The following is a 26928-nucleotide window of genomic DNA, read 5'->3' on the forward strand; positions in this document are numbered from 1 at the left end:
GACCAACAGCCATCAGGTTATTACATTTACATCCTGTCAAAGTAGTTCTGGTGTAATTCTCCAGTCGCTCCTTCCGCGGTCTGAAGCAACACCAGCAAGTTTGGTTTCCTTCGCAGTCACGTGACGACGCAGGCGTCACATGACGTTCCTTCCGAAGCAGTCACGAAAGAAAAGAACCTCCCGTGGGCTCGTCTAATTAGTTAAACAGAACTTTTCACACGTTCAGTCGGTAAAAATAGGTAAAAGGACATATTCTGGCCGGTTCGCTGCAGACGCCGGCAGGTTGTTGGTGTGTAACCCTCCGCCCAGGAAGAGAACTAGATCCCTCCTCCTCTGGACCCACGGATGGTCGCTGGTGTGGGGAAGCTAACGCGATGACTGAGGGGTAAACGAGTGGGTTTCATCAGACACAACTTTGAGATCCAGTTGTCCGATTAGTTTATAGATTCTAAAAGAAGTGTGGGCCGACCCGTCGCTGCGTATGGAGGGAGGGGTGATGGAAGGAGACGGACCCGCGTCCCGCGGTGAACCAGAGCAAACAGAAGGTAGGTCCTCCTGACGGGTCATCATGGTGGAGACGGGAGCTGCAGAAGGCTCTGACACAATCTACACTGTCACCCTGTGTTGGTGTGTTTATTCAGATCTGTTTGGAATGCTTTTTCATTCATCCAGTCTCACAAACCACTAGCATCTCCAGTGTTCAGTCCAGCATCCTTTAGCTGCTGTAAACACGATGTGTGTCCACACGCCAGCTGCTTTCAACTTTCCTGTGGAATCTCAGGGATGAAAGCCACAAATTCCGCAGTAATCCAGGGTCAATATGCAGTAACCACCTTCTTCAAATCCCACTTGAAGATCGGTATTCCATCAGACCACTCGATCTGCCCCCGGAATGTTCCAGGACTTAGTAAGAAGCCCAGCTTTGGTAGACTTCGAAGCCTCTGGGATCACTGTCCCAATGACGTTTAGCTCCATCTTCCTCACAGATGGTGAGATTCCTTCCTCTATTATTTCCTGATGCTGGATGGAATCCATCTCACCTTCGGCTGCAGGTTTCTAGTATCTGAGGAAACGAAGCAGCTTCAGAGCATCATCAAACTTCTGCCATGTTTCACTGTTGACAGCGTCACTCTTCCTCCTCATGTTCATCTGGTCTGTTCGCCTGAGAAGGTCCAGTTCTGTTTCATCACTACGCTGAAGAGAATCACAAAACGTCCTGTCTTGTCTCATCGATCTGGTTTTTAAATACTGGAGCTGGTATTTCTTGTATTGATGGACGTTGTGAAGGTTGTTCATGTAGCCCTTATATAAATGTAGGTCTTGTCAGGTAAATCAGTGACTCTCAGCTTGATGTTTCAACAACATTAGATTTATAAATGTGTATCATGAGGAGTGATATCCAGAGGGCTGATGGATTTGGACACGTCACTGGTCATGTGTGTTGAACGTTTCAAAACTAATCTGATGCATTGAGTGGTTTAAACTGTTCTGTTATGATGTTGTCATTGACAAAAGCTGACAAACAGAACATTTTGTTAAGACTGACTGAGTGATCAAACATGAATTGAATCTTTTTAATTGTTCAAAGCTGAAGAAACAGCAGCTAAGAGCTGGTTTAGTTCCTGCTGTCAGTGGAGCTGCTGAAACACTGGACCGTCTGTCGTTTCTGTTCTCATCTCACGTCCAGTAATGACCCGCTCCTGACTCGTGTTATGTTGTAACCACACATTCTTTGACTCTGACATGAGGTATGAAATGGCAGTTTTCATGTCTACTACTCATGGCTCTCCAGCATTGGGTGAGATTTAATGAATTAGGTTCAGTGTGTTTGTGAACAAATTACACCCAGGAACGACAAAACAGTAATTTGTAATGTCTGAAGAAAATGAAAACTTTTTAAAAAGTTGACAGTTTATTGAGTTTATTTACATGAATACAAACACATGTAGAATTGACAGGATAGATTTGGAAAGGAGTCCAACAGCAAATGGTTTCTATGGAACCTAAAAAAATATATAATAGCTTTTTATTACCAAAAGATGAATTCCTGGTAAGCCAAAGAGTGCATCATTTATATGATGTGCTTCAAGAACTGTAGTAATTAGTTTACATGGAAATAAAGTAAATAAAATGGTTGTAAAGTTTCCAAATTGAAAAAGGTATCAATACATCATAACATCAGTATGTTAGCCAGGTGTCATGAAAGAATACACAACAATGTTTTATCATTTGTTCTGCTCCAAACAAAAAATGTTCACAAACAGAGGAAAGTAAAAATGTCTTTTCATCGTAGTTTTCATGGTAGTTCTGCAGGAGTGTTGTGACCCCCCTGCTTTGTTTGGCTCTTCTCTCTGAAACTTTTGACAGATCTCCAGCAGGACTCAGTGAGTGAGGAGAGCTCCGTCCCTGCAGACGACGTGTTAGTGGACAGGAAAGCTGTGGCCAAACTCACACAAGGGTTACTCTCTCACTACCTGCCAGATCTGCAGAACTCAAAACGGGCGCTCCAAGAGCTCACGTGAGTATTTCCTTCATGTTTCACAACACACAGCAACACTGTTCTATCCAATGACGAAGACTCCAGAGGTCTGTACCATAAAGCTTGATGAACCTAGCCGGGCTTCCTCCTACTTATCTGACTTCACTTACCGAGACATCCGCACTCTGGATTTCAGTACCATAAAGCCGGCTATCAACTCACTAATTCAATTCAGGCTTGTCCACTCTAGATCTGTGGGTGCTCACATAAAAAGGGCGGAGGTCGCTGCATGCGACCAATCGCAAACATGCAACAAACTGGCCCGAGCCGCATATTTCACAATGGAGGAGCAAACGATAATAATTAATAAATATGAGCAATGCAAATCAATAATCCAGGCAAAAAGCAACACAGTTGCAGCTGCCAAACGGCCCAAGGATCGCTGGCACTAAATCGCTGACTGTGTCAATGCGGAAGTTAGTGCCATTATAATATTACTTCCCCACTATGACTGCACTTGTATATCTGACTACAGTAACATTTGTGTGTTCCATAACTGTATGTGTGTACGACATTTTTCGTTATGGCTTGAGATTGTAGCCCCCGCGACTTTATGAATAGCTCTACATACTGTGTTCTTCCCGAAACCTGTACCTTTCGAACAGTTCAGGCAATTCGAACGGATTACAGCAATCTCTAAATATTCTCTTGTGCCTGAGCGCTCTTCGCACAAGCTGTGCACCAAGATCCACCGGGTTCTCGTAAAACGGACAGCCCATTTTCCAAGAGAACTGATTGGTCAGTAGGTGGGGCTGTTGTACCCGCTGAGCTCTGATTGGTCAGTAGGTGGGGCTGTTATAACTGCTGAGCTCTTATCCTGAACTTATCCTACTCCAGAGCAGGTTTGGTGTTCAGCATAGGTTACCGCGACAACGTAGCCTGATAAAAAGTCAGCCACCTTTACGGTACCGAAAAACCAGGGTTAAGCCTGAAGTTATCTCGCTAAACCGTGATCCAGCTTTATGGTACAGGCCTCAGAAGGTGCAGGGGAGTGGGCTTGGCTAGGTGTTAATATGAGGCAGGTATCTGCTAATGTGAAGTAAATGGCAGATGTTTTCATTTGTCTTAAAAGAGGAAAGATGGGACTGTGGAATGAATGATCAGCATCTTTTAAACCAGCCTTTGCTGCTGGGACGGCAGTCAGTTATGAGATTCCAACACAAACAAGCTGACACACAAAGTCCTCAGTGTGCAGCAGACAAACGGAGCCTCTGCTAAGAATCAGTCGAGCCAAACAGGAAGACGGTGATCAGTTGTCTTAATGCAATTAGTGATGAGTGCAACAAGTTCTGTAAAGCAACTTAAACTGTTGTTCACAAACATGCAGCTCCGCGGTACATTTCTGCTCTTCCTGGCCATGATGGTGTTAAATATTCAGAGTAACGTTTTACGTAAAAAAAACAACTGCATTTGTTTTATTTGTTTTTTCTTCAACCAGGCAAAATCAGTTGGTACTGTTAGACACACTGGATCAAGAAGTCACCAAATTCAAAGAGTGTAACACTTTACTGGACCTCAGTTCACTGGTACGTTTGGACCGGATGCTAATCTTACTTGTACTTATGTGGGGCCGTTAGGGACACACAAGCAAACCTCGGTTTCCGATTACAATTCGTTCTGGAAGGCTGTTTGAATACCAATTTGTTCGAATTCCAAATATTTTTCCCATTACATATAATGTAAGTTGTCTTAATCCATTCCAAGACGCTAGAAAACTACCTTTTTTCAACATAATGTTATTTCATAATGTCGTTTATATATCAAATTGTATTGTAATGAAACATATCAAAGAAATGTAAAAGAAGCAAACATGAGAAAGAAAGATTTTTTTTTGATTTTTGCAAAAACACTTTAATGACATTCAAACATTTTCCAATTTTACATTAGATGAAAGCACTAAAGTGCTTCAGGAGAAGATTTTTTCAAAAACACTTCAATTACATTCAAACATTTTACAATCTTTCATTAGATGAAAATACTAAAATGTTTCATTAACACTAAAAACCAATAAATAAAAGGAAAAACAATTTAAAAATTAGTGCATTTATACCAGGAAGTTTGCAAAAGTGAGTTGATCATACACTAAAGTGCATAGGACATTTTTGTAACACCAGATGTTCCTAAGGTTATTTAGGTCTTTTGTCATTTTATAAAAACCAAATTCTAGTTTTAAGCGACATCTGATGTTACAGCAAAAAAACAGTAGCTGCTTCTTGAACAGTATTGTTTTCAATTCTCCTCTTCCTGGTCACATAAATTGCGAGTTTTGCTTCTCCAGATAAAATTTAAAAGCTGCCACTTTCTTTGATTTGTAGATGAACCGTAGATGAATTTCCTGATACTAAAATTTTCACTGAACAGATTAAAAACATTCGTTAGAAGAGTGAAGAGCACCGCAAGTCTCTTACACTCACTGAAAGCATGAAAGACTGTCTCCTGAAGGGGACAGAAGGGACACTGGCTGGACATCGCAGGGGTGAAAACAGAGATAAAAGCATTGGAACCCATGGCACCATGTAAAATCCTCCACTGGAGGTCGGCTGTTTTTTTCTTGAGGGGAGGTTTGTACAGAAGTCTCCACTGTGGGTCAGGTCCATTTCCCGTCATCCTGTTGGCCCAGGTAGTAGGTGCTCTGTCACACAGGCTTTTCTTGTTGATTACTGTTACGCGTTGTTTGTACAGTATTTTTGTGTTGGCCGTGTGCAGGCTGAGGACCCTCCAGGACCCTCCAGTTCTCCAAACAGGGGACTGATGTGGACCTCAGGGAAAGGATCTTTGCTGTCCGGCACAGTCCCTGTACTATAGTCCAGGAGGAGGCTTCTCTCCTTCCCGGAGAGTCTTTGCCTCCACAGTCGTAGCCCCCTCTGAGCCACCCTGGTGGACTGGATGTTCAGCAGGGAGCTCACAGACTGGGCATCCTCCAACGCTGGCCCGGCATTGTCCACCAGCTGCTGGTGAGAGGAATTCATCACCGAATTCATCTCTGATGTAACAGGGGACGTTTGACAGCGTGATCTTAGACGCCGGCTAGGAAAACGGCATAACTGGTACAAACAGTCCGTTAACGTTTATCCCCTGTTCCACCAGTAGCTTTGCCTGTTCTACCTTCTCCACGAAGATAACAATTGCCCAGTTCATCCGGCCGGCAGATTTCAGTGCACTATACCCAATAACTTCACCCACCGCTAGTGCTACCTCCTCCACGCTGAAATGAGACACCACTCTAATCCCGTGGTTCCTTGTCAGCGTTGTGAAATCGAAACCACCACACGCCATGACGAAGTCTAAGTGGCCGCCAACCAGCACACACCTGGTCGGCAAAAAACACACAAAAAGTGACAATAAACAACGCTAAACACTCAATACAAACACAATTAACAATACCCAAAAACAGAACGTAAAGATAGAAAAAAAACACTGAAAACCACTCGACAGTTTCCTTTCTCACCTCATGCGCTCCTCACAGGAGAAGATGAAAGCAAACAAAGGAAGAAAGAAAGATTTTTTGATTTTTGCAAAAACACTTTAATCACATTCAAAAATTTTACAATTTTTCATTAGATGAAAGCACTAAAGTGCTTCAAAAACACTAAAAACCAATAAATAAAAGGAAATACAATTTAAAAATTAGTGCATTATATCAGGAAGTTTGCAAACTCTTCTAATAAATGTTTTTAATTTGTTCAGTGAAAATTTTAGTATCAGGAAATTCATCTACGGTGCTGGGTACAATAAATCGAATCAGAGAAAGTGGCAGCTTTTAAATTTTATCTCTGGAGAGGCAAAACTCGCAATTTATGTGACCAGGAAGAGGAGAATTGAAAACAATACTGTTCAAGAAGCAGCTACTGTTTTTTGCTGTAACATCAGATGTCGCTTAAAACTAGAATTTGGTTTCTATAAAATGACAAAAGACCTAAATAACATCTGGTGTTACAAAAATGTCCTATGTACTTTAGTTGATGATCACCTCACAAACGTCCTGATATAATGCACTAATTTTTATATTGTATTTCCCTTTGTTTATTGGTGTTTAGTGTTTTTTGAGTGTTTAGTGTTTTTGAAGTTTCATCTAATGAAAAATTGTAAAATGTTCTAAATGTGATTGAAGTTTTTTTTGCAAAAAATCTTCTGAAGCACTTAAGTGCTTTCATCTAATGTAAAATTGTAAAATGTTTGGATGTGATTAAAGTGTTTTTGCAAAATCAAAAAAAAAAAAGTGAGTTGATCATCAACTAAAGTGCACAGGACATTTTTGTGACACCAGATGTTCCCAAAGTTATTTAGGTCTTTTGCCTCCAGTTCTCCAAACAGGGGACTGATGTGGACCTCTGGGAAAGGATCTTTGCTGTCTGGCACAGTCCCTGTACTATAGTCCAGGAGGAAGCCTCTCTCCTTCCCGGAGAGTCTTTGCCTCCACAGTCGTAGCACCCTCTGAGCCACCCTGGTGGACTGGATGTTCAGCAGGGAGCTCACAGCCTGGGCATCCGCCAACGCTGGCCCAGCGTTGTCCACCAGCTGCTGGAGGGTCATGGTCCTGGTTCTGCAAAGCGCTGCAGACAGACCAGGTGTGGCTCCACTGCAGACGTCCAGCCTGGCCCCATGCACTAGTGGTTCCTTCAGTAACCAGAACAGAGAGTCAGAGCTTTTTCCTGGGCTGCTTTTAAATAGGGCCCATGACTTAAAAACACCATGATACAACGGAGACAAACCATTTAACTTTAGAAACTTAGAGTCCATTAAAAACAGTGCAGCATCCAGGTCCAAGTTACTCACACGTTTGAGTATGCAGCTGGCCACCTCTCTCCATGTCAGACCTTCTGGTCCAGTCAGAAACCGCTGGATGAACTGTAATCTGAACGTGGCTGTTCTGCTAGCCAGGTGGATGAGGCCCTATCCCCCCTCCTCTCTTGATAAAAACAATACTCCTTTAGGCACCCAATGCAGCCCATCCCAGAAAAAGTTAACAAGTTTCGTCTGGATTTGGGCTAGAAACCCTGATGGGGGTTCCATACAGGCCAAGCGGTGCCACAGCTGTGAGACCACCAGGTTGTTTATCACTAAAACTCGACCTCTGTACAACATTCTGGGGAGCAACCATTTCCATTTTTTAAGTTTCCCTTCTATTTTGTCAATGACGCCCTCCCAGTTCTTCCTGGTTGTTGTGTCATTTCCCAGGTACACACCGAGATATTTGAGACCATCAGTCTTCCAACACAAGTTTTGAGGAAGAACCGGGAGGTTGCCATGCCACTCACCAACAGCAAGGGCTTCACTTTTGTTCCAGTTTACTTTTGCAGCTGTCAAAACATTGAATGAGTTCGTCAAACCCACCAAAATATCAACATCCCTTTGGTTTTTGATAAGAAGAACAACATCATCAGCATAGGCAGATGAAAGAAGGCTCTTCTTTAACACCAGGTAAAATCAAACCGTCGATGCTTTTGCGGATTTTACAGAGGAGGGGTTCCAGAGAGAGTGCATAGAGCATCCCAGACAGAGCACAGCCCTGCCGGATGCCCCGATGCACCCTGAAGGGGGCACACAAACTGCCGTTAAATGTCAGAATACTCTCAACATCACTGTTCAACACCCGGATCTTGGCAATAAACTCGGTGCTGAACCCAATCCTCTCCATAGTTGTCCAGAGGAAGCTGTGCTCAACACGGTCAAATGCCTTTTCCTGATCTAATGAAACAAGACCAGCATGTATACCCAATGATCTGGAAACCTCCAAAACATCTCGAATTAGGTAGACATTGTCTGCCAAGGACCTGCCGGGTACACAGTAGCTTTGATCCCGGTGGATGACCTGCTCCATAGCTTCCCTCAGCCTGGTAGCCAAAGCCTTGGACAGAATCTTGTAATCGGTGCAGAGCAGTGACACAGGGCGCCAGTTCTTGATGTCCTGCAGATTGCCTTTTTTAGGCAGGAGGGCAACGACCGCCCTCCGGCAGGACAGTGGCAAAGAGCCTGAGGATAGACTCACGTGCTAGAATGTCCCAGAAGTCTTTATAAAATTCGACCGTCAGACCATCGATACCCGGAGATCGTCGTCCCTGCATGTTCTGCAGGGCAGTGTGGAGTTCCTCTAACTCCAGCGGCCGGTCAGGTTGTGAATTTGTCTCCGTGGAGACCTGAGGTAGCTCTACACAGGACTCCTCTAACAGTGGCTGGTTTTCTCGGTATTCACTGTCATACAAAGATGAATAAAAACTCACAGCTCGCCTTCTGATCTGTCCAGGCTCTGTCAGTTCCTGTCCTGTGTCAGACAGCAGGGAGTGGATCACGTTGGTCTGTCCATGCTTTTTTTCCAGGCCGAAGAAGAAGCTAGAAGGAGCATCCATGTCTCTGATGTTTTGCACCCTGGATCTGACCGTTGCACCCTGTACTTTAGTATTCAACAGGTCGGCTAAAGCCATTCTCTTGGACTTGAGGATTTCAGTACACCTGATTTCCTGTGGAAGTGCTTGTCTCTAACTCCACAATCTCAGCCTCTAGGTGTTTCATAGACTGGCAGGTGTCTCGTGTAATGTTCAGAGTATACTACTGACACAGGAGTTTTATATCTGTTTTGCCATAGTCCCACCACTGCCTAAGAGAGGTAAAATCAGCTTTTCTAAGTCTAAAAGTGCTCAAAAAATAACTTAAAATCTCTCTAAAGCCTCTGTCTAAAGCTAAAGTTGAATTAAAATGCCAGTATGCACTCCTAGTTAAAATATTTCTCATCACAACGCGACATAAAACCAGAGAATGATCAGTATAAGCAGCTGGCATTATATTACAGTCTTTGAAAACATTGAAATGGTGTTTAAAACAGTAAAAACGATCCAGCCTGGCTAAAGATACCCTTCTGTCAGGTGGGACCAAGTGTACTGTCAGCGGTCTGGATGCATCCTCCTCCACACATCCACTAGGCCACGAGAAGAGACCAGCCGTTTCAGAGTGTGTTGGGATGCTGGGTGAGGCTCTGCGTGGTTACGGTCTAACATCCCGTCCTCAGTACAGTTAAAATCCCCACCCAAGAGTAAAAAATCTTCCAAGCCACAGCAATCCAGTCTAGCTTGTATTTTTTCTAAAAAACTCTGCCTCTCTGCACCGTTTGTTGGAGCATAAATATTCACAAAAACCAGGGTGCGGTGTTCAAAATGTGCCTTGGCTAAAAGACACCTCCCCTTTACGACATTCTCGACGTCCAGAGATGTTGGGTTAAAAGTTCTGGAGAACAGGAAGCCCACTCCACCACTCAGCGTGGTGTTATGGCTCGGGACCACCTGTCCTTCCCACTCCTTCATCCAGTCCACCGCATTGTTCTCATCACTGTGTGTTTCTTGTAAAAACAAAACATCAATAGTTTTCCTCCTTGCTGTGTCAAAAACTAGTGACCTTTTCCTTTCTTCTCTGGCTCCATTTACGTTCAATGTTGCCACTCTAAAATAATCCACAAGGGAAAAAGTTAAAGAACCTTATAGTAACTAAATAGGAAATATAATAGAACAGTCAGCCCCATCAAACTTGAAAACTCAGTTGTTTACGGACTTTACTCATTTTCTTTTTGAATCGGTATATTTCTTGGTCACTGAGTTCTGATGTGGCTCTGTTTTTAATAAGTTGTTTTGCCAAATTATAAAAAATTAATTTATCAGGAAAAATCTTTTCTAGATTCAGACCTTTCATGCCTTTAGTTTGTTGTAAAAACAATTTGAACATTTTTTCAGGGTACAAATCGTGCTGTTGACTGGCAGTGACTGCAATCAGACATACAATCATCACTGTCACTACTGTCTTGAACACTTGGTGTGCTCTCAAGTCGACCAGCTTTACATCCAGCAGAAACGCAATAGGCAATGGAGCACAAATTAAGTGAAACATTAATGAATACACTAAACTAAAATAAAAAGCACATTACAGTTAAAGCATAACAATAAAGATAAGAATTTTTACCTTTGTGGTGGTGAGAAGTTGGCATACGTGAACTTTGGAGAGGGAGAGGAGGAGGATGATGGATGTTACTGCGTTTGTTTAGCGTTCGACTTCCAAATTTTGTTCCGACTTCTAAGACAAAAAAATTCCGAATATTTTGGTTGAATTCCAATTTGTTCAATGTCTAAAGCATTCAAGGTTTGCTTGTAATTCAGAATAAATGCTTTCACAAACACTACTACACACTAGTGTATGTGTGTGTGAGACAATTACAGGTGTGTGTGAGAGCTTTATTCTGAATTTTGTCCCTAACGGCACCTCATATGTACTGGATGTGTTTTTACCTGTTGTACAGACAGTGGGAAAAATTCTAATCCTGTGTTATCTTTAGTTTGCAGAGGCCAAGGTTTACCACAATAAACTAGTCAACATAAGAAAGGAGATGATTACAATCCATGAAAAGACGACTAAACTAAAGGTACCTCTCACCTCAGTCGCTCAACACTCAAGGATGAGGAGCAAATGTTGGTGGACGGGTACAAATGAAGGAATGTGTCCATTGATAAGCTGTTGTTTTCTCAGAAAAGAGCTATGAAGCTGCAGCAGCAGAAGCAGAAGGAGGCGCTGGAGAAGGAGCAGCTACGAGAGAAAGAGCTGGAGAGAGAGAGGCAGCTCATTGCTAAACCTGCTAAAAGAACATAGATCCTGCAGATGATCGCTGTATTGATGGACATACATTTTGCATGTTTTAGCCTGATTTGAGCATGAAATCACACAGACCATTTTCCAAAGTGCAAGTATTAAAGTTCTTTTTGCCATTCTTGCCTTTGACAGAATATAGCAGTAAATAAGACAAAGTAGTGCCAGGATGTCTAGACTTTGGAATCTGCTCCCGTCATCCAGACACTACTATCACAACGTTTGACTCTTACTAACTTATTCTGTTATAAATAATGTTCTTGGTGCTGATTGATGTGACAAATTTGCTTCGAATAATTGCACAACCTGCAGTGATCTTGTTTTTCATAATGCCTTACTGCCCTGTGTAGATTCATGGATTGATGTATCAGCAGATTTTTATGGTACTGGCCATATTAACTTGAACTTCAATCCAATTTGGCTGCTACAAACAGTATTTGCAGGACAGCTTCTTCAATCAGATGTGCTATTGCTAAAATGAGGTTGAGACTGACCTTACAAAAATATTTTTGATTTGTCATTATTTCTAACAGTATTATAGAAAACACAGTGTCAGGTCGCTTTAGGTTTTTTCACCGTTTCTTTTTGTTCTGAACAGTTTTGTGCGTTTGTGTCTTTCTTAAACTAATCCATAACCCTGTACTGCAGCCAGAAACAAGCATGAAGTTTCAAACTGTGAAAGAGACTTGATTTAGAGATTTTTTTTTAAAAAGTACGTGACAATTGACAATTTGAGAAAAATCTGTTGAAAAACATGGCTTTGGAAAATGGTTCACCTCACAGACGTTACTTGTGAATGTTGGGCTAAAACTTGCAAAAGCTGTTCCTCATGTCCAACATCAGTATGACCCACCGACCAAAGACACTGAGAAGATCAAGAAATGCTGGTACTTCCTTTCATCACCCTCTGACAATGCACGCCAAATCAAGCACTTCCTTGAGAGATGAACAAATTGCTCAAGATATACTTTTCTGCTGTCAGACAAAAACTCTGAGGAGAATCAATGCTTTTGCTAAAGATGAATTGTTAATATACAGTATGTTGTTAGTGGGGCTCAATACTCTGATAGTGCTGAATGTATTACAACATATGTTAAAATCAAATAGATGTATGCACTAAAAAAAACTCTTCTCACTGTATGAGATATGAATAATGTGACTGTTGTTAATATTGTTTAGTAAAGACAACTATAAATTAGTTCCGTGGACTTCTACAGAGGCTTCTACGCACTACTGATGCCTGAAATGCCATTATTTGTAAAATTAATAATAAAAACGGCACAAACTGGTTTCTGGTTAAGTGATTTTTATTTCTAGGTTTGCAGGTAGGTAAAGCTTCTGTTGTTTGTGTGAGGAATGCACACAGATTCCAGAGTGAGATCAGCTGTTCATATCTGACAGGAGCTTCCTCTGCTCAGCACCAAGCCTGCATTGAGCCTGTCGGTCCACTAGCTGTCAGCATAGACCAAAGCATTGATGTCCACATGCGGAATACTGTATTCTCAGCTGTCCTTTCTGTTTGGGACACCAAGAATCAGAAGAATATCTAATTGGTGACTTCAGTTTTTGTACTGTCTTCAGTGATTTTTTTAAATTATTGCGCACCTTTAAACCTGCAGGATGTAAACCAGTGTTTTAGAACGCCTTTTCTCTACTGTTAATTATATCCCTCTATTTGTTGATGAGTGGTTGTTGCCCAGGGTATGTAATGATCAGTTATTAGTAACCTAATAGAACTGGTCTTTGCTTCATGACCCCTGTTCTTGCTAGTTCTCCATTCACCTTTACCTTCTCTCTCCACAAACCCTTAACTTGTCACTGACTTGGTAAACACTGGTCCAATGTAGTCAACACATTGTGACACTATTGTCACGTACCAGCCATACAAACTGGAGTTTGTTTTGACAGAGAAGTAGGTTACATTCCTGTGTATTCCAACACAAGCATGGGTTTGTCCCACACCCCCGTCACATTTACATAAAACTCTAATTTTACCCTTACTACTACAGCAGGAAACTCACTCAAAACCAACATGGCTTGGTTCACCTCCGCCCAGTCTCTGTGGGAGCACAAACTACACCACAGTGTGGCCGTGGAGGGCTCCAAGCCCAGGGACAGGGGCAACCTTACTCCACGCTGATGAAAGCGAGGCAGGAACCGCATTTAAATACAGCTCCCACTACCTTGAGTCTGGGGTTTGAGCAACATTGTTTGTTTCTAAATGCAGTGATTCTATATATGAATGCATTTTATAGAACTCACTGCTGTTAGTGTTCTTTTTTTTTTTTTTTTGTCAAGGTGGGTTAGTGCAACACGAAGACCAAAAATAAAAGGTCTGCTGAATCCTGTCCATCATCTGGCTGGGTCACGACGAAGGCAGAATCATCCCTGAAAATAACAGGAAGATTGTTACAGCTATAATATTCTTCAATTTATCTTAGATTATCAGTCATTTTTGGTAAATATTGACATTTATATCCCAGAAATTATATATTATATTAAATTTAAAAAAATCCGTATCATTGTACTGTTTTTATTTTTTTAATTTAAATTTATGAAGGAAGGGGGTTAGCAAATTAAATCAGATAACACATTCATTCATTCACTCATCATCAACCACTTCATTCTCTGACATGGGTCGCAAGGGCTGGAGCCTATCCCAGCCCCCAATTACAGTAACCTGAAGCACATGTTTTTGGAGGTGGGAGAAAGACGGATACTGAATATTAAGATGCATCTGAAGGTTCTCAGATTTATTAATGAATTTAATCTTTACAATATTTGAGCACTTTTATTCCAATAGGGTAATATCTTTGCCTTCAAAACACAGTCACACACCACAAATTTGGTTCCCAACCAGATGGACTTTAAATTGGTTAACACTGGCTGAATAGTTCTGTGTTTTTCCAGGGGGAGGGGGCGATGGAGGATTCTGAGGTAGACGTCTCAGACAAGCGGTGGTTTCCGAGGCTGGGCCCTGTTCCTCCAAGCGTTTTAGCTTGTGTCTACTTTTAGAAACGTGGCCGTCGGAGAAAACACAAAACCCCGTTTTGCCAAAGCCGCAAGTGAGTCACAGGCCAGGAGCAGGAGCAGCAGATGATGAGGATGCAGTGAGCGGATGGTCTTCCTGTCCAAGTAAACAGTGATTCAGACGGCTGGCGAGTGGGAGGCTGTGGTCTGTTCAGACTGGCAGCACCAGGCCTCACCCAGATCCACCATAACAGGATATGGTTCATGGGCCCACACTGATGACGGCTGCATCGTGTTATTATTTCCCCCAGGTTTTACCAGTTGGTTGGTGCGGTTGGATGCGTGTGCTCCGTGTACCGTGTGAAGAGCTGAATTCAAAGCTCTGGAAAACATGTCATTGTGGTGTTTCTGACCAGTAACAGTGAGTGAGGTTACTTTCCCTTCTCAGCCAGGGCTTATATAACTCTCCATATGGACATCTGGATGGACAGGGAGAACATTTGTAATTTGGTTTCTATGACTCAATGTAGGATGTGAACTGGAGAAAGGGAAATTCTAGATGAAGGTTGTCAGGGACCAAGCAGTAAGGCAGCAGGACACAGGAGATTTTTTGTCCCAAAACAGGCTTTTTTTTTTTTTTTTTACATTTTCCCAAAAAGCAAAACATTTAACAAAAAAGTTTGACCAAATTAAGTACTGTAGTAAAAGAGGCCAACTAAATATGACTAAACACCAACAGAACTCAGAACTGAAACAAATGAATGGACATAACAGAACCGAACTGAACCCATGGGTAACTCATGGTTAGTTAGTTGTTGTTTTTTTAAACATGCATATATGTGTGTACAAGATAGTGAATATATTTGTAGAAGGATGCTGAGTTTTGAACTGTCAGACAGGAGGCCTAGAGGAAGACCAAAGTTTATGGATGTAATGAGGGAGGACATGAAGGTAGTTGGTGTGACACAAGAGGATTCAAAGGACAGGGTTAGTGGAGGCAAACGATTCGCTGTGGCGACCCCTGAAGGGAAAAGCCGACAGGAAAAGAAGAAGGATGTGTGTACAAGCCCCTGAAACAAACACACACACAAGGGGCCTGTAGCCATGCAAGTATATTCATTAGGAGGCAGATTGATGGGCAGCTCCTTCGTAGCGTAGCTTGTGTGTGTGTGTGTGGGGGGGGTGCCTTGCTCAAGGGCACATTTAGGAAGGTGGTGGCGTTGGAGAGAAAAGGAATGAAGATTACTCAAAGTAAAACAGAATTTTTGTGAATAAATGAGAGGAATAGAGAAGGAAGAGTGAGGCTTTAGGGAGAAGAAATAGTGAAGGTGGATGACTTTAAATATTTGGGGTTCAAAGTCCAGAACAACAGAGAGTGTGGTAAGGAGGTGAAGCTTCGGGTGTCTGATGTGACACAAGAGCCTCTGTTACACTGAAGGACAATGTTTATCAGACAGTGGCGAGACCAGCCATGATGTACTGTATGGATTAGAGACAGTGGTGCTGAAAAGAAGACAGGAAGCTGAGCTGGATGTGGCTGAAATGAACATGTTGATGTCCTCTCTAGGTGTGACCAGGTTGGGTAGGATCAGAAATTAGTTCATTAGAGGAACAGCCACGGTGAGATGTCTTGGAGACAAAGTTAGAGAGAACAGACTTCGATGGTTTGGACACATCCAGAGGAGAGATAGTGAATATATTGATAAAAGAGTGTTGAGGATGGAGATACCAGGCAAGAGGTAGGCCAAAGAGAAGGTGGATGGATGTAGTGAGGAAGACATGAGGGCAGTCGGTGTTAGGGAGGAGGATGCTGGAGATAGGGTGACAAGGAAAAGAAAAGCGTTACGTATTTATATTTTGGTTTAACTCATTTTCATAACATTACCAATCATTCTGGCCAGTTGGATCTATCAGTCTATCTGCCTGTCTGCCTACCTGTCTGTCTATCATCCTATTGCCCATCCATCCATCCATCCATCCATCCATCCATCCATCCATCCCAAGTGGGCCACATTTGGCGATTCAAAGAAGAAAACAGAACAAACCAAAGTTTCAGCAAAAAAGAATTATGAAAATAAATGTTTACAAAAACAGGTAAAAATAAGTTACCTTTTCCGTGTTTTTGTGTTTTTGGCCACAGCTGTCAAATATGAGTCTTCAGAGACCGAAAACTTCCTCAAAGTAGAACCATTCTCAGAAAGGTTCTGATCAGAGTTATACTCTATTTATATCTAAGAGTCTGGATGATTTCCTCATGGACGTGTAACTGTTGATACATAGACTTTGAACTCTGAGCCATCCATAAGCAATTGTTCCAGAGGTGTCAGCATTTCTTGCTGCACTGGGTGAATTATTTCCAAAATGAATCCCTTATGTAAACTTAGGAAAAAATTCACTCTACCCCGTGAGTATTTATTAAAGTTAGTTAGTAGTTAGATGGCTGCAGTCAGTGGTCTTGCAAGAAAGTGGGGGGAAAAAATCCTCGAAATGTAATAGTCCCATGTTTAGGATAATCCCCATCCAGTTTCATTTTAGTCCATTTAGTGGCTTAAGCAAACCTAGAAATAAATTGGCATTGAAATGGTCAAATAATTGGAAAATTACTCTGTTTTATCCACAACTACTCCAAAATAAAATTTGTTCTTACCTGGCACAAATGGTTTTACTGCTATCCTGCTAACAAGCAGCAGAACGGCTTACTTAACATCCTCCTCAGAATTAATGAATGTTATCCAGTGAGAAGTTCCGTACAGTATTTAATTCTGACATGTAATGGAGCATTGGTGTCAGAAAACTTAGCATTCTCCGAACATTTCATGTAACAACAGCACAAACCAGAAGTCAGACTTCAGTGGTGAATGTCTCTGAACACGTTTTCACTCATCCAGGACCACAACATTTTAATATACACATGTTCAGCAATAACAACACAATTATAAAGTATAGCCTTTGGAAACACTTCAAAAAAGACCATTCTTCAAACCACTTTAATGTCCCGTCTATATAATGTATATGTAACTCTGAGTACAGTTTGTGACTTGTGAGTACTTATTTTAAATTGTGGTATTTCTACTTTTACCACACTGAAGGATCTAAATACTTGCAGCAGCAGCAGCAGCAGTGATTTAAATGAAAGCCATTAAAGTGTCTTATGGGTCACTCACATCTTGTTGGGTCTGAGCTGTGGTGTGATTTCTCCAGTCGTGTTTTTCTCCGTGTAAACACAGACAGAGCTGGTGAACCACAGCTGGTGGGAAGGTGTTTTCACGCTGACCCACCAGGTGTGGCACTAACTCTGCTCATCTCACGGTCACGTAGGATTCAGTGGATCACATTTTCAAAACAAGTCCCGGCTCCAATCGTCACCAATGGTTTTCTGGTGAGACTGACTGGTTTCATTGGCTCCATTTAGACTGTAATAAAAGTAGTAAATATAGAAACGACTTGTAGACGGTCTGTGTACTTTTAATTTGTTGGGTGGGGAAAAAAATCAGGACCGGAGAAAGTTTGATAAAGGAAATGTTTTCAGACAATCACCCACAGAAAACAGGCACCCCCACTTGCACGTGCGGACAGAGGCCCCACGGCCATGTCCGTTCGACATGGAGATGTGATAATCAGCCTTAATTGTATGGAGTTAGAGGCCTGACAGGACGATTTATAGTGTTGTTTATATACTTCGTATTCGAGTCAACCACAGCAGACTGTTGCTTTCTCTTACGTTGGATAAACTGTAGAGAGGTGTGCGACCAGACAATAACAATCGGGCGCAGCACAGACACACTTCAGGAGGACGCAGACAGAACGGCAGGCAGACGCACACTTGCTCACATCCACAAACAAGATCCAGTATATACCAGTTTTGTGCAGCCACTGTGTGGTGGTCGGTGCGGTTTGACCAACTGCAGGGTTTGTTGTCGTCTGGGGGCAGTACGGGTGTCAGACGTGTTGTTCCACCATGATATACAGCAACAGAGAACAACGAGTTTACAGTCATCCAGTTTCTGCAAACAAAAGCTAAATACACTGAAAGAGAGCACTGTTAGTTTAATCGTTTTCAAGATGTCCGTGAACACCTCATCCAGTCGTCGCGCCTGGCAGGCAAAGCCACAGAAATGTAAAGAGGTGCAGAAATAGAGGCCAGAAATGTACATGCAGCCATGCTTGCAGCAGATCTGCAACACTCTACTCTTTTTTCCACAAGAGGCGCTGCCAGTGGCAGTCAAGGTTACATAACTGCTTATCTGCTTTTTTCAAGGCTGGAAGACCAGCCTGTGCATGACTCCAAGTAACGCCCCTCTGTAAAATGAGTTAGCTCCCTTCTGAAGAAAGTAACATAATGTCCAAGTGATTTCTGCGTGCAAAATTCATCATTTAATCCTCTCAAGAATGTCTGTCTGTGGGCAACACAGAAGATTCTGAAAAACTATTTCTATTTCTTTGTGACTTTGTAAATACACCAAAATTACACCCAAAAAGTGTGACCGCAGCTAAAGTCATTGTGCCGCGAAGAGGAAGGGTGAAGTATTTAACTGTTTGCATTGCTCAGTGCTAAAGTAGGCTGCATGACATTCCCATGAGGGGTAGGATTGTAACAGGATCCCTTCTCTCTCCATGCATTTGAATGGATTGCTGGTATGCGCTGTTCCAACAGTCCATACTGTACAACACACCTGACTGAAGTGTGAACAGTGGCAGGCCTGGCGTGAATCTTGTCTTATTCAACTTGATGTTGTGTTTTTCATGAACACAAATCATTTCAAAACAGCTGATGAAACAGAATTCAATTGATTACACTCCAAAGATGAAATATTAGTCTTCAAACTGATGAACTTAATAATTTTGTTTTATAGATGTGCACTCTTTCTGAAATTAATGACAGGAGCATTATTATTTTCTTACATCACCTGTTCTTTTAACAACCGTCAAATCATCGTTTGGGAAGAGACGATGTGAAAAGCAAGTCCTATTCCCATCTGACATTTTACTATTTTCATTAGAGAATCAGTTTGGATTGCAGGTAGACCAGTCTGATACCAGGACTTCTATACTCCGAAGATAAAAGGTTGACTTTGGAATAAGCAGGAATTTTCTTAAAAACTTGGCGGAATGAACGGAAATGTTCCAAATATGTATGAACTTGTCAGCATTAGTGGAATCTTGCAGATGAAATGTTACACAACCCACTGGCCACTAACACACTTCCATATCATCACAGATGTTGTGTATTAAAACACAGCAGAATTCAGACAATAGATCTAAAAATATAACTTTCTTCAAGACAAAAATTTTCATAGCTCATTTATAAAAAATCAGCTTAAAAGACTATTTTTTTTAACTAAATAGCTAAGACTTTTTAAAACTACTGTAAATAAAGAAGACAAAGACATTAGAACTCATCTTGAAAATGTAATTATGATGGATTAGGTAAATAATGCCTCATACAGGTTGGAGGTTATTCAACACAGTCCTGACCTACGTTTATAAGGCTGCTATGACAACATAGTGTACACTTTTAAAGTACTGAACAGAGGACAGCATAACGTTCATACCGTATCTCAGAGGGACACACCGGTGACTCACGTGATACTAGACCTCAGGGGCTCATGAAATTAGTTACACTGACCCACATGCAAATTGAATCCAAGCATGTGATGCCTTATCATGAGAGTGTGGCACATATAAAAACTTTTATCTTGTGTTTCCACAACCAGCTTCCACCCTTCCCATGTCAAGTATAACATTAACCACAGTGTATAATACACAGCGTGTTTACAGACTATCTACGTATGTTGCTGCGGGAAAAAGTCATCAAGCAGTGTTGGTTATGTTTTAAGGAGAATTTATTGCATGAGGTCAAAGAATTGCAATGAAAAATTTCTTAGCTCAGTAGATTCAAATGTTACCCTCAAGTTCTTTCCTAAGTGAGGGGAACAGTGCAGCAGAAAAATCAAACTTGTTTTAAATTCAGTCTTTCTGGACAGTTATATAGAGACCCATTTAAATGCAATGAACATAAATACTGAGTGTTGTGCTTTACTTCGGATCAGCATCTTATTCATATCTAACGTATGAGTATTTTATTCAGTCAGGCATTGGCTTCCAATGTCTTTACCAATCATACTCCACAAAACTTTTTCAAAGGTGCAAATGTAATTCTAAATTTATTCTGGAGGTTCATTCACAGGAACATGCCTGTGTCTGGATAGAGATAAAAGTTACACTCAACCTGAGGGTCACAAGGGTTAACCTCGTGACTCTACTTATCACCCACGCCAACTGCTGACTGGGTGCAAGATAGGGAAGGCTGTTTACATAATATACTCAAAAGAAGCAGCTACACATGGATGTCAAGGGCTGTCAAGGTTTCACTTTTACCGAAGTGAACCTCATGTTCACTAATCTCACTTTAAAATAACCACATGAGCACAGAAGTGGCAGGAGGTCATTTATTGGCACATGCAACCATCCTCTGAACATATCCATAAAATCATTGGAGTGTAGGCTGCAACAAAGCAATAAATATGGTCGATATATAAATTCAAGACAGCACTGATGCCACAAGTAAAAAAAAGGTTCATTTTTTTCATATAAAAAAAAGAAATCATCAGCCAAATGAGCTGCCAGATAGAAGCTTAAGGCAAGATCGTCTTCTGCTTGCAGGATGAATATATACTCCGATTAGCTGATTGAATGACCTGCAATGAAGACAAAGAATCAGAAACTAATTTGGGTAGAAGCAAATACATAACAGGACAATCGGATCAAATAAGATGCTTTACGTACCTTTGTTTATTAAAGAGACTCCTGGATGTTGTTCAGGATGTCACCATAGACAAAATTGAACAGCTGTATCTTTGACTTGGTTCCATCTAGCTGCACTGTAATTGGACACACACACGTAAATGAATGAGAAACCCATCCATCTATATGAAAACGCAAATTACGTGAGGATCAGTGTCCACTTACAGACGTCAACACCTGATGCCTCCATGATGTTCTTGTGTTTCAGATACATGGGCCAGACGTGGCCGTCGAACAGGCCGGGGGGGTCTGGCACCGTGTAGTTCCTAGAGCTGCAGACATAATATACCACTTATATATGGTAATGATGCTAAACCAGACACATCGGTTCACACAAGTCTCTGAACACTTACCACCTTCTCTTTTTGCATTCTTCATATGGGATGGAAATAAAGTAACGTTGGTTCAACACGTCGATCAAAGGCCTGCAGAGCAGAGACTACACTAATTCAAGGTATTCTGGTTCCATTTGTGAAAAGGAGAGAGACGAGACACGCAAGCAGCTCATTTTCTTACCCGTAGGTGTAAAGCAGGAAGCCCTCCACAATCAGGATGTGAGTCTTCTCCTTGTTGTTGTCAGGCTTTGGGATGATCTCAGTATCCAGGGTGTTATTGACGCCATGAGACTTTTCAAACTTCACCGGGTCGTCCAACCACGCATAGATGGTACTCATCATGGCATCCATGTCCAGAGCAGTGATGACTGAAGGAGGCGAGTAGGAGGAAGGATGGAGGAACAAAAAGGGAAAGAAATCAGTGAGAAATACATTCAGTATTCACGTTTGACTAATGCATGCAGATTACAGACAAAACATGAAAGCAGGAGCAAACACACACTCACACACCCACACAAACCCTTTCATAAAAACCCAGGCTTACCATCGTACTGCTTAAAGCCATCTTCACCAACTTCAATTTGATCTTGGGGCTGAAACATACATTGATAAGATGTACCCGTGTACATTCCACTAGTGCTCCTCTCTGCTCTATGGAAGGCTCCGACAGTGTTTCAAACACTACATCAAACTGTAGCCGCAAGCAACAGCCTAAAAAAACTGATGCTATTCTGTCTGATTCCAAAGAGACCTGCGTGTTTGTGGCTCACCTTGAAGAAGTCATCCTGATGGACGACACAGCAGTTGGGCAGGTTCTTGATCAGCCGGTTGGTGAGGGTGGTTTTCCCTCCATTGGTTACGCTGCGTAAAGACATGTGAATAAAAATACACACAAAAAATGAGAATTGTGTTACCACACAGAAATGTGTTTCTGTACATAAAATATTAAGAAATGGTCGCATATTTTCAAATAAGTATATCATAAACCATGACATCCGATGTTATTACCGATTTAAAAACAAAACAAGCAGTTTTAAGGATTACCAAGAGCCACCAGGTCACATTTTTCTTCAACACTCATTTGATTTGGCTCTGGAGCATCATTATCTACATCTTGCGAAAAGCTGATTGGTTAAATCCGTTTAATAAAACCTCGATCTTCAACATTTTATTACGCGTTCGCAGAAACGATGGGTCGTTGTACAATCTCGGTCATTTTTGATCATGAAGGTGAAGCAGCAATTAGACGGATGTCAAGTCCGCCGTTCCCACGTGTGCGCGGCTCCTCCGGGCCTTCCAGCAGCTAGCTTAGCCTAGCAGCCCTTCACTCATCCCAGCGAACTCACCCGCCGATGCCGATGATGTACTTCATGTTGTGGGATGATCGAAGCTCAGGAAGAAGAAAAAAGTTCAAAACGTCAATAAGCCGGTTCAGTGATCAGACGGGAAGAAAGCTTAAAAGAGAAGGTGGCAGCAGGAAACGTCAACTACTCGACTCCTCCATGACGCTTGAATTGAGTAGGTAAGGTACAGCAGAGCCGGGAGGTCACTTCACGCGGTCTACACCGAGAAAGGATGGATCCTTCACTGCAGCCGGTAGACATACTGAACACACCGGCCTGATTGGCTATTTAAACACCTCCGAGCTGCGCGGAGAGGCCGCCTCAGCCAATCACAAGCCACCGTTGCCGCAGGGCCCTCCCACTTCCTCCGAACGACCCCAACCTATGTCATTAAATCAAGGAAGACAAAACAAATTTAACGACTTCACTCCATGACAGGCCAGTTTGCGTTGTCATCAGCTCTTGTTCGCGTCATTAGGCACAAATAAATTATTGGAATACTTAAAAGTTAGCGACAGTCTACAATTACTTTCAGTCAAATCAAGTAAGATAAAAAATAAATAAATACAAAATTACGAAATGTAATAACAATGTGACCGGTTTCAGTCTTAAACAACATGTCACATTTCATACATATTATTAGTCGTGCGTTTTGGGGTTTGGTTTATTATCCTTAAGTTGTGAACGCACTACTTAAAAAATTTTTTTTAAATAAATAAAAATATTTAAGTACTTCACTACTTAAATATATAAATAAATAACTTATAACTATCGCCACAGAAATTTTATTAACTGTTACTAACTTATTAACTAATTCTGATTTAATCTTAATAATATACATTAACCTAAATTTAAGCAAATTTTTACAAAATGCATCATTCATATCATAAACTAACATTCTGAGGCGCTGGCTGCTTACTTGGTATTTTCTTTTACTGAGGAAAACTCCCTTTCAGCAGGAAATATTCCTAATTTGTCTCTATTTGCAGTGTGCATGTTAGGCTTTAAGAGAACATTGGTAAGTATCTCTGTCGATACGTTTAAATCAGCCCATATTTACTAGACTACAGTTCCACAATGCGTTCCTGACTGAACTGGATCTTAGACATTCTGTGATCTACAGATTTTCATCTGTAATTTTGTTCTATCAGAACACTTCTAGTTTAAGTTTCATTTGGTGGGCATTATGAAGTTTAAGTTTTTCTTTACTTAAACTATTTTTTTTTTGCAGACTGCATTTGTCAGTCTTATTAACTTGTCATTCTATATTAATCTTCATTTAGTATGAGGGGCACAGCATCCACTGGTGGCAGAGTAAACAATAAATATCACGAATCATGAAATCAACAGAGAGCAGCATATGTGAAAACACTGGCAGTGGTGTTTATTTCACCAGCCTGCTGCTGACCTCTCTCTGTGTTCTGTCAAAATTTCCCAGTCAACCACAAGGCACACTTTCCTGAGGTTGAACAAAAATACAACTTAAATTTGGGTTTACACCCTCCAGAACCTCAACTATGAAGAGGAAGTGTGGAATTCAGCTCAGCTCATAGGGCCTATATTAATAGACTGACTCAGCTTGATTCTGGAGATCTGAAACCTGAAATGTAGGTTTTCATGAATTTTGAAAATGTTTACAATTTGCACTGATTCTGGCATTAGTGTTGGTCAAACAAAAGATCGCATAGGATTAATGAAATGTACAATTTGCAGGACTGGATAGGTATGAACTCTGCTGACTTGTCTTCTCATTTAACTTTCATGTGATGTTATGTCAGTATCATCACCTACAAAATGTTATATTTACTGATAGTCTAATGCATGCATTCTGATGGTTTTCATGCCATTGTGTGATGTTATGCAATCATTTATTTTGCTTGCCTCTGATGTGCAGTATGTTATTTTACTCCTGCATATGCAGTCAAACAGGAAAAGGTTGTTTGATTGTTGTTATGTCACATAGTGTTGGAAGAATTTTGCGACTATAATTATTTAAAAGTGGCAGTGCCAGTGTAAACTACAGCTTTCAATTTTATGGTGCTAGAAGCTTTTTATGTGATCTGAAGCTAGTGAGACATCAAGCTTTATTCTGTTCATTTTCTGCTTTTTTGTGCATTTTTTTTCACAAGGTTCTATTTTGTTTTGTAATGAGTTATTTTTTTCAAAAATGATTTTGAGTCATTTATATACAGTGCTGCCAGACCCCTGAGAAAAACAAAGAAATGTGACCGCATGACACTAATTTTAAAACATTTACACTGGCCGCCAGAGACGATTTCAGAATCTTGGTATCATTTAAAAATCTCTCTGTGGCTCTTGGCTGAAATACCTTTCTGAAATACTTGTGACATCTGAACCTCCCAGAACCCTCAAGACACCAGAGTATTGCAAACTGGCACCATCTGACAAAACAAAACACAGCGAAGCAGCAGTTTGTTATCAGGCCTCTGTGACCTGAAATAATCTCTTATTTTATATAAAATAAGACTAATCCTGATCATTTTAAAAGTATTTCACCTACTTTACAATAATAAACTGGATTTAGAGGGCAAACCTCCGCCAATCCCTTTTAATTTAGTCAAGCTTTGTCCAAAATTGAAGTTATCCTGTAAGAATAATTTACAGGTGAAAGTGACCGGATTTCAGTATTGTCACTTGTTATTAGGATTTGCACCAAACTGCCCAAACTCAACACAAATATAACACAAAAATGCCTGATTGAAAATAATAATTCTTTAATTAAGATTCTGGAAAAATGAAAGATAAGATAAAAAACAAGATGAAGCCCCATCCTCCCACCAAGACTCTTGAGCACGTGTTCAGTGAAACCAACAAACAAACCCACAGGGTGTGAGAGCACACGGGTGGAAACAGTCATTCAGTTCAACAGTATTATAATGTTGTTTGATTTTGATTTACATTTAAATCCACTATCAGCTGTCACAAAGTGCCAAGTCATTTTGAAAATTCCTCCTGTATTGTTTACCTGCACGTTGTTCATTTTCATTTATTAACTTCCTACCTTCTCTGCATTTTATTGGATTTCTTTATTATAAATTATACAAATAAAGTTGGATTTCCTTTCCTTTTCTCCATAGTACAGCTACAATAACTTGAGTCTGAACGACCAACATTATAAGTGTATTTATGCACACAATTAATCTTTCACACACATCCTGTAGATGTAGTTCAATCAGTGGGAAGACCTGTTATAATCTCTCACATTAACACTTGTGGACAGTAAGTGTCTCTGTGAGCTTGTTTCTATGACGTCTGTCAAACGTACACAAACTAACCATCAGGTTGAACAGATTTACTAATTAAAGTCAGTCATCACGTCGGCCCTGCCGGTTTTGTACGTGAGGATTTTGTCACTGTTCTCTGACATACACCTGACAAGCCCAGAGATGCTGAATCATCTGTTAAATAAATATTACATCGTCCCACACATGAATGTCTCATGAGGCTGAGAGATGCTGCAGAGGCTGTGGACACACATGGGTTACTGTACAACGTGTTCTCCTTTCCTCCTCAGTCTCAGTCACATTTCAGCTCAGGGATATTGAGGTCACATTTGTGTCACACTGTTTCTTTACATCTAATCTGATCTTCTTGTTCAAAGTTATCAGGATTAGGAATAATTCTATTATCCAATGCTGCTATGCGATACAGTTTGTTGATCATGACAAATTAAGTTAACACAGATGTTTCTGAACATTTTGTTATGTTCTTTTTCTTAATGGAAAGTCACCTAATGTATGTCTGCCACCTGCTGGCTGTGATTAAATATTTATTTGAGAAGCCGACTGGCTGACCTCCAGGCTCACATCCACGTCACATTATTTGTTCATTGCCTTTTTTTCTGTCCTCAACTTCAAATGTCATCATATTATCATGATAAAACTTGCATTCAAGTAAATGACAGTATATGGTGATGTCAAAAGTTGTATACAGAAGTTTTCTCCTGGATATCATTCACAAAACATTTCACTCTGTTGAAAAAATTATCTCAGTAGTAAAAATGATCAACTAACATGGAAACAACTCAGACATAAGCATCCCTGGAAAAACAGGCCTACTGTACACTGGAAACAGTAAAATGTTCCCCATTTCTCTTCTCAGGCTAACTGGCCGGTTAGCTCAGTTGGTTAGAGCGTGGTGCTAATAACGCCAAGGTCGCGGGTTCGATCCCCGTACGGGCCACAACTTTTGGGGTGGCTCAGCGGTAGAGCACATGTCTTGAAGACGGATCGCCCGGCCATCGGTGGATCGATTCCTGCTCCCGCCATGACATCCCTTGGAGTGTGAGCTGATA

General features: G+C 41.2%; 2 protein-coding genes and 1 non-coding gene across 4 annotated transcripts; 2 read left to right on the forward strand and 1 right to left on the reverse strand.

Moving 5' to 3' along the window:
* The first annotated feature begins 129 nt into the window (after window positions 1-129).
* bloc1s6 (biogenesis of lysosomal organelles complex-1, subunit 6, pallidin) lies at window positions 130-12449 on the forward strand. Its single transcript, XM_068312031.1, has 5 exons — window positions 130-545; window positions 2368-2518; window positions 3978-4065; window positions 10854-10940; window positions 11045-12449. The coding sequence occupies exons 1-5, from the start codon at window positions 482-484 to the stop codon at window positions 11162-11164; spliced, it is 510 nt and encodes a 169-aa protein (XP_068168132.1). The 5' UTR covers window positions 130-481; the 3' UTR covers window positions 11165-12449.
* An 8117-nt stretch (window positions 12450-20566) lies between these two features.
* mibp2 (muscle-specific beta 1 integrin binding protein 2) lies at window positions 20567-22881 on the reverse strand. Of its 2 annotated transcripts, XM_068311987.1 has the most exons (8): window positions 22617-22880; window positions 22041-22131; window positions 21815-21863; window positions 21452-21638; window positions 21289-21360; window positions 21101-21207; window positions 20918-21012; window positions 20567-20829 (listed from the first exon to the last, which is right to left on the reverse strand). In XM_068311987.1, the coding sequence occupies exons 1-7, from the start codon at window positions 22640-22642 to the stop codon at window positions 20927-20929; spliced, it is 618 nt and encodes a 205-aa protein (XP_068168088.1). In that variant the 5' UTR covers window positions 22643-22880; the 3' UTR covers window positions 20567-20829; window positions 20918-20926. The 2 variants fall into 2 exon arrangements, with proteins under 2 accessions (XP_068168088.1, XP_068168100.1); XM_068311999.1 differs by lacking the exon at window positions 21815-21863 and having other exon boundaries at window positions 22617-22881.
* Window positions 22882-26742: 3861 nt separating this feature from the next.
* trnai-aau (transfer RNA isoleucine (anticodon AAU)) lies at window positions 26743-26816 on the forward strand. Its single transcript has one exon. It is a non-coding gene; the product is annotated as a tRNA-Ile (tRNA).
* Window positions 26817-26928: the final 112 nt, after the last annotated feature.

Source organism: Antennarius striatus, chromosome 1 (assembly GCF_040054535.1).
Source record: "Antennarius striatus isolate MH-2024 chromosome 1, ASM4005453v1, whole genome shotgun sequence".
In the NCBI taxonomy this organism is placed as follows: domain Eukaryota; kingdom Metazoa; phylum Chordata; class Actinopteri; order Lophiiformes; family Antennariidae; genus Antennarius; species Antennarius striatus.

Excerpts from the sequence above, each read along its gene's own strand:
- bloc1s6 (XM_068312031.1), top strand. The coding sequence starts at position 482 with ATGGAGGGAGGGGTGATGGAAGGAGACGGACCCGCGTCCCGCGGTGAA. Across the intron at positions 546-2,367 it reads TGAACCAGAGCAAACAGAAG|ATCTCCAGCAGGACTCAGTG; the intron begins GTAGGTCCTCCT and ends AACTTTTGACAG. Across the intron at positions 4,066-10,853 it reads TACTGGACCTCAGTTCACTG|TTTGCAGAGGCCAAGGTTTA; the intron begins GTACGTTTGGAC and ends TGTTATCTTTAG.
- mibp2 (XM_068311987.1), bottom strand. The coding sequence starts at position 22,642 with ATGAAGTACATCATCGGCATCGGCGG. Across the intron at positions 21,639-21,814 it reads TGGCTTTAAGCAGTACGATG|TCATCACTGCTCTGGACATG; the intron begins GTAAGCCTGGGT and ends CGCCTCCTTCAG. Across the intron at positions 21,208-21,288 it reads GAATGCAAAAAGAGAAGGTG|CTCTAGGAACTACACGGTGC; the intron begins GTAAGTGTTCAG and ends TTATGTCTGCAG.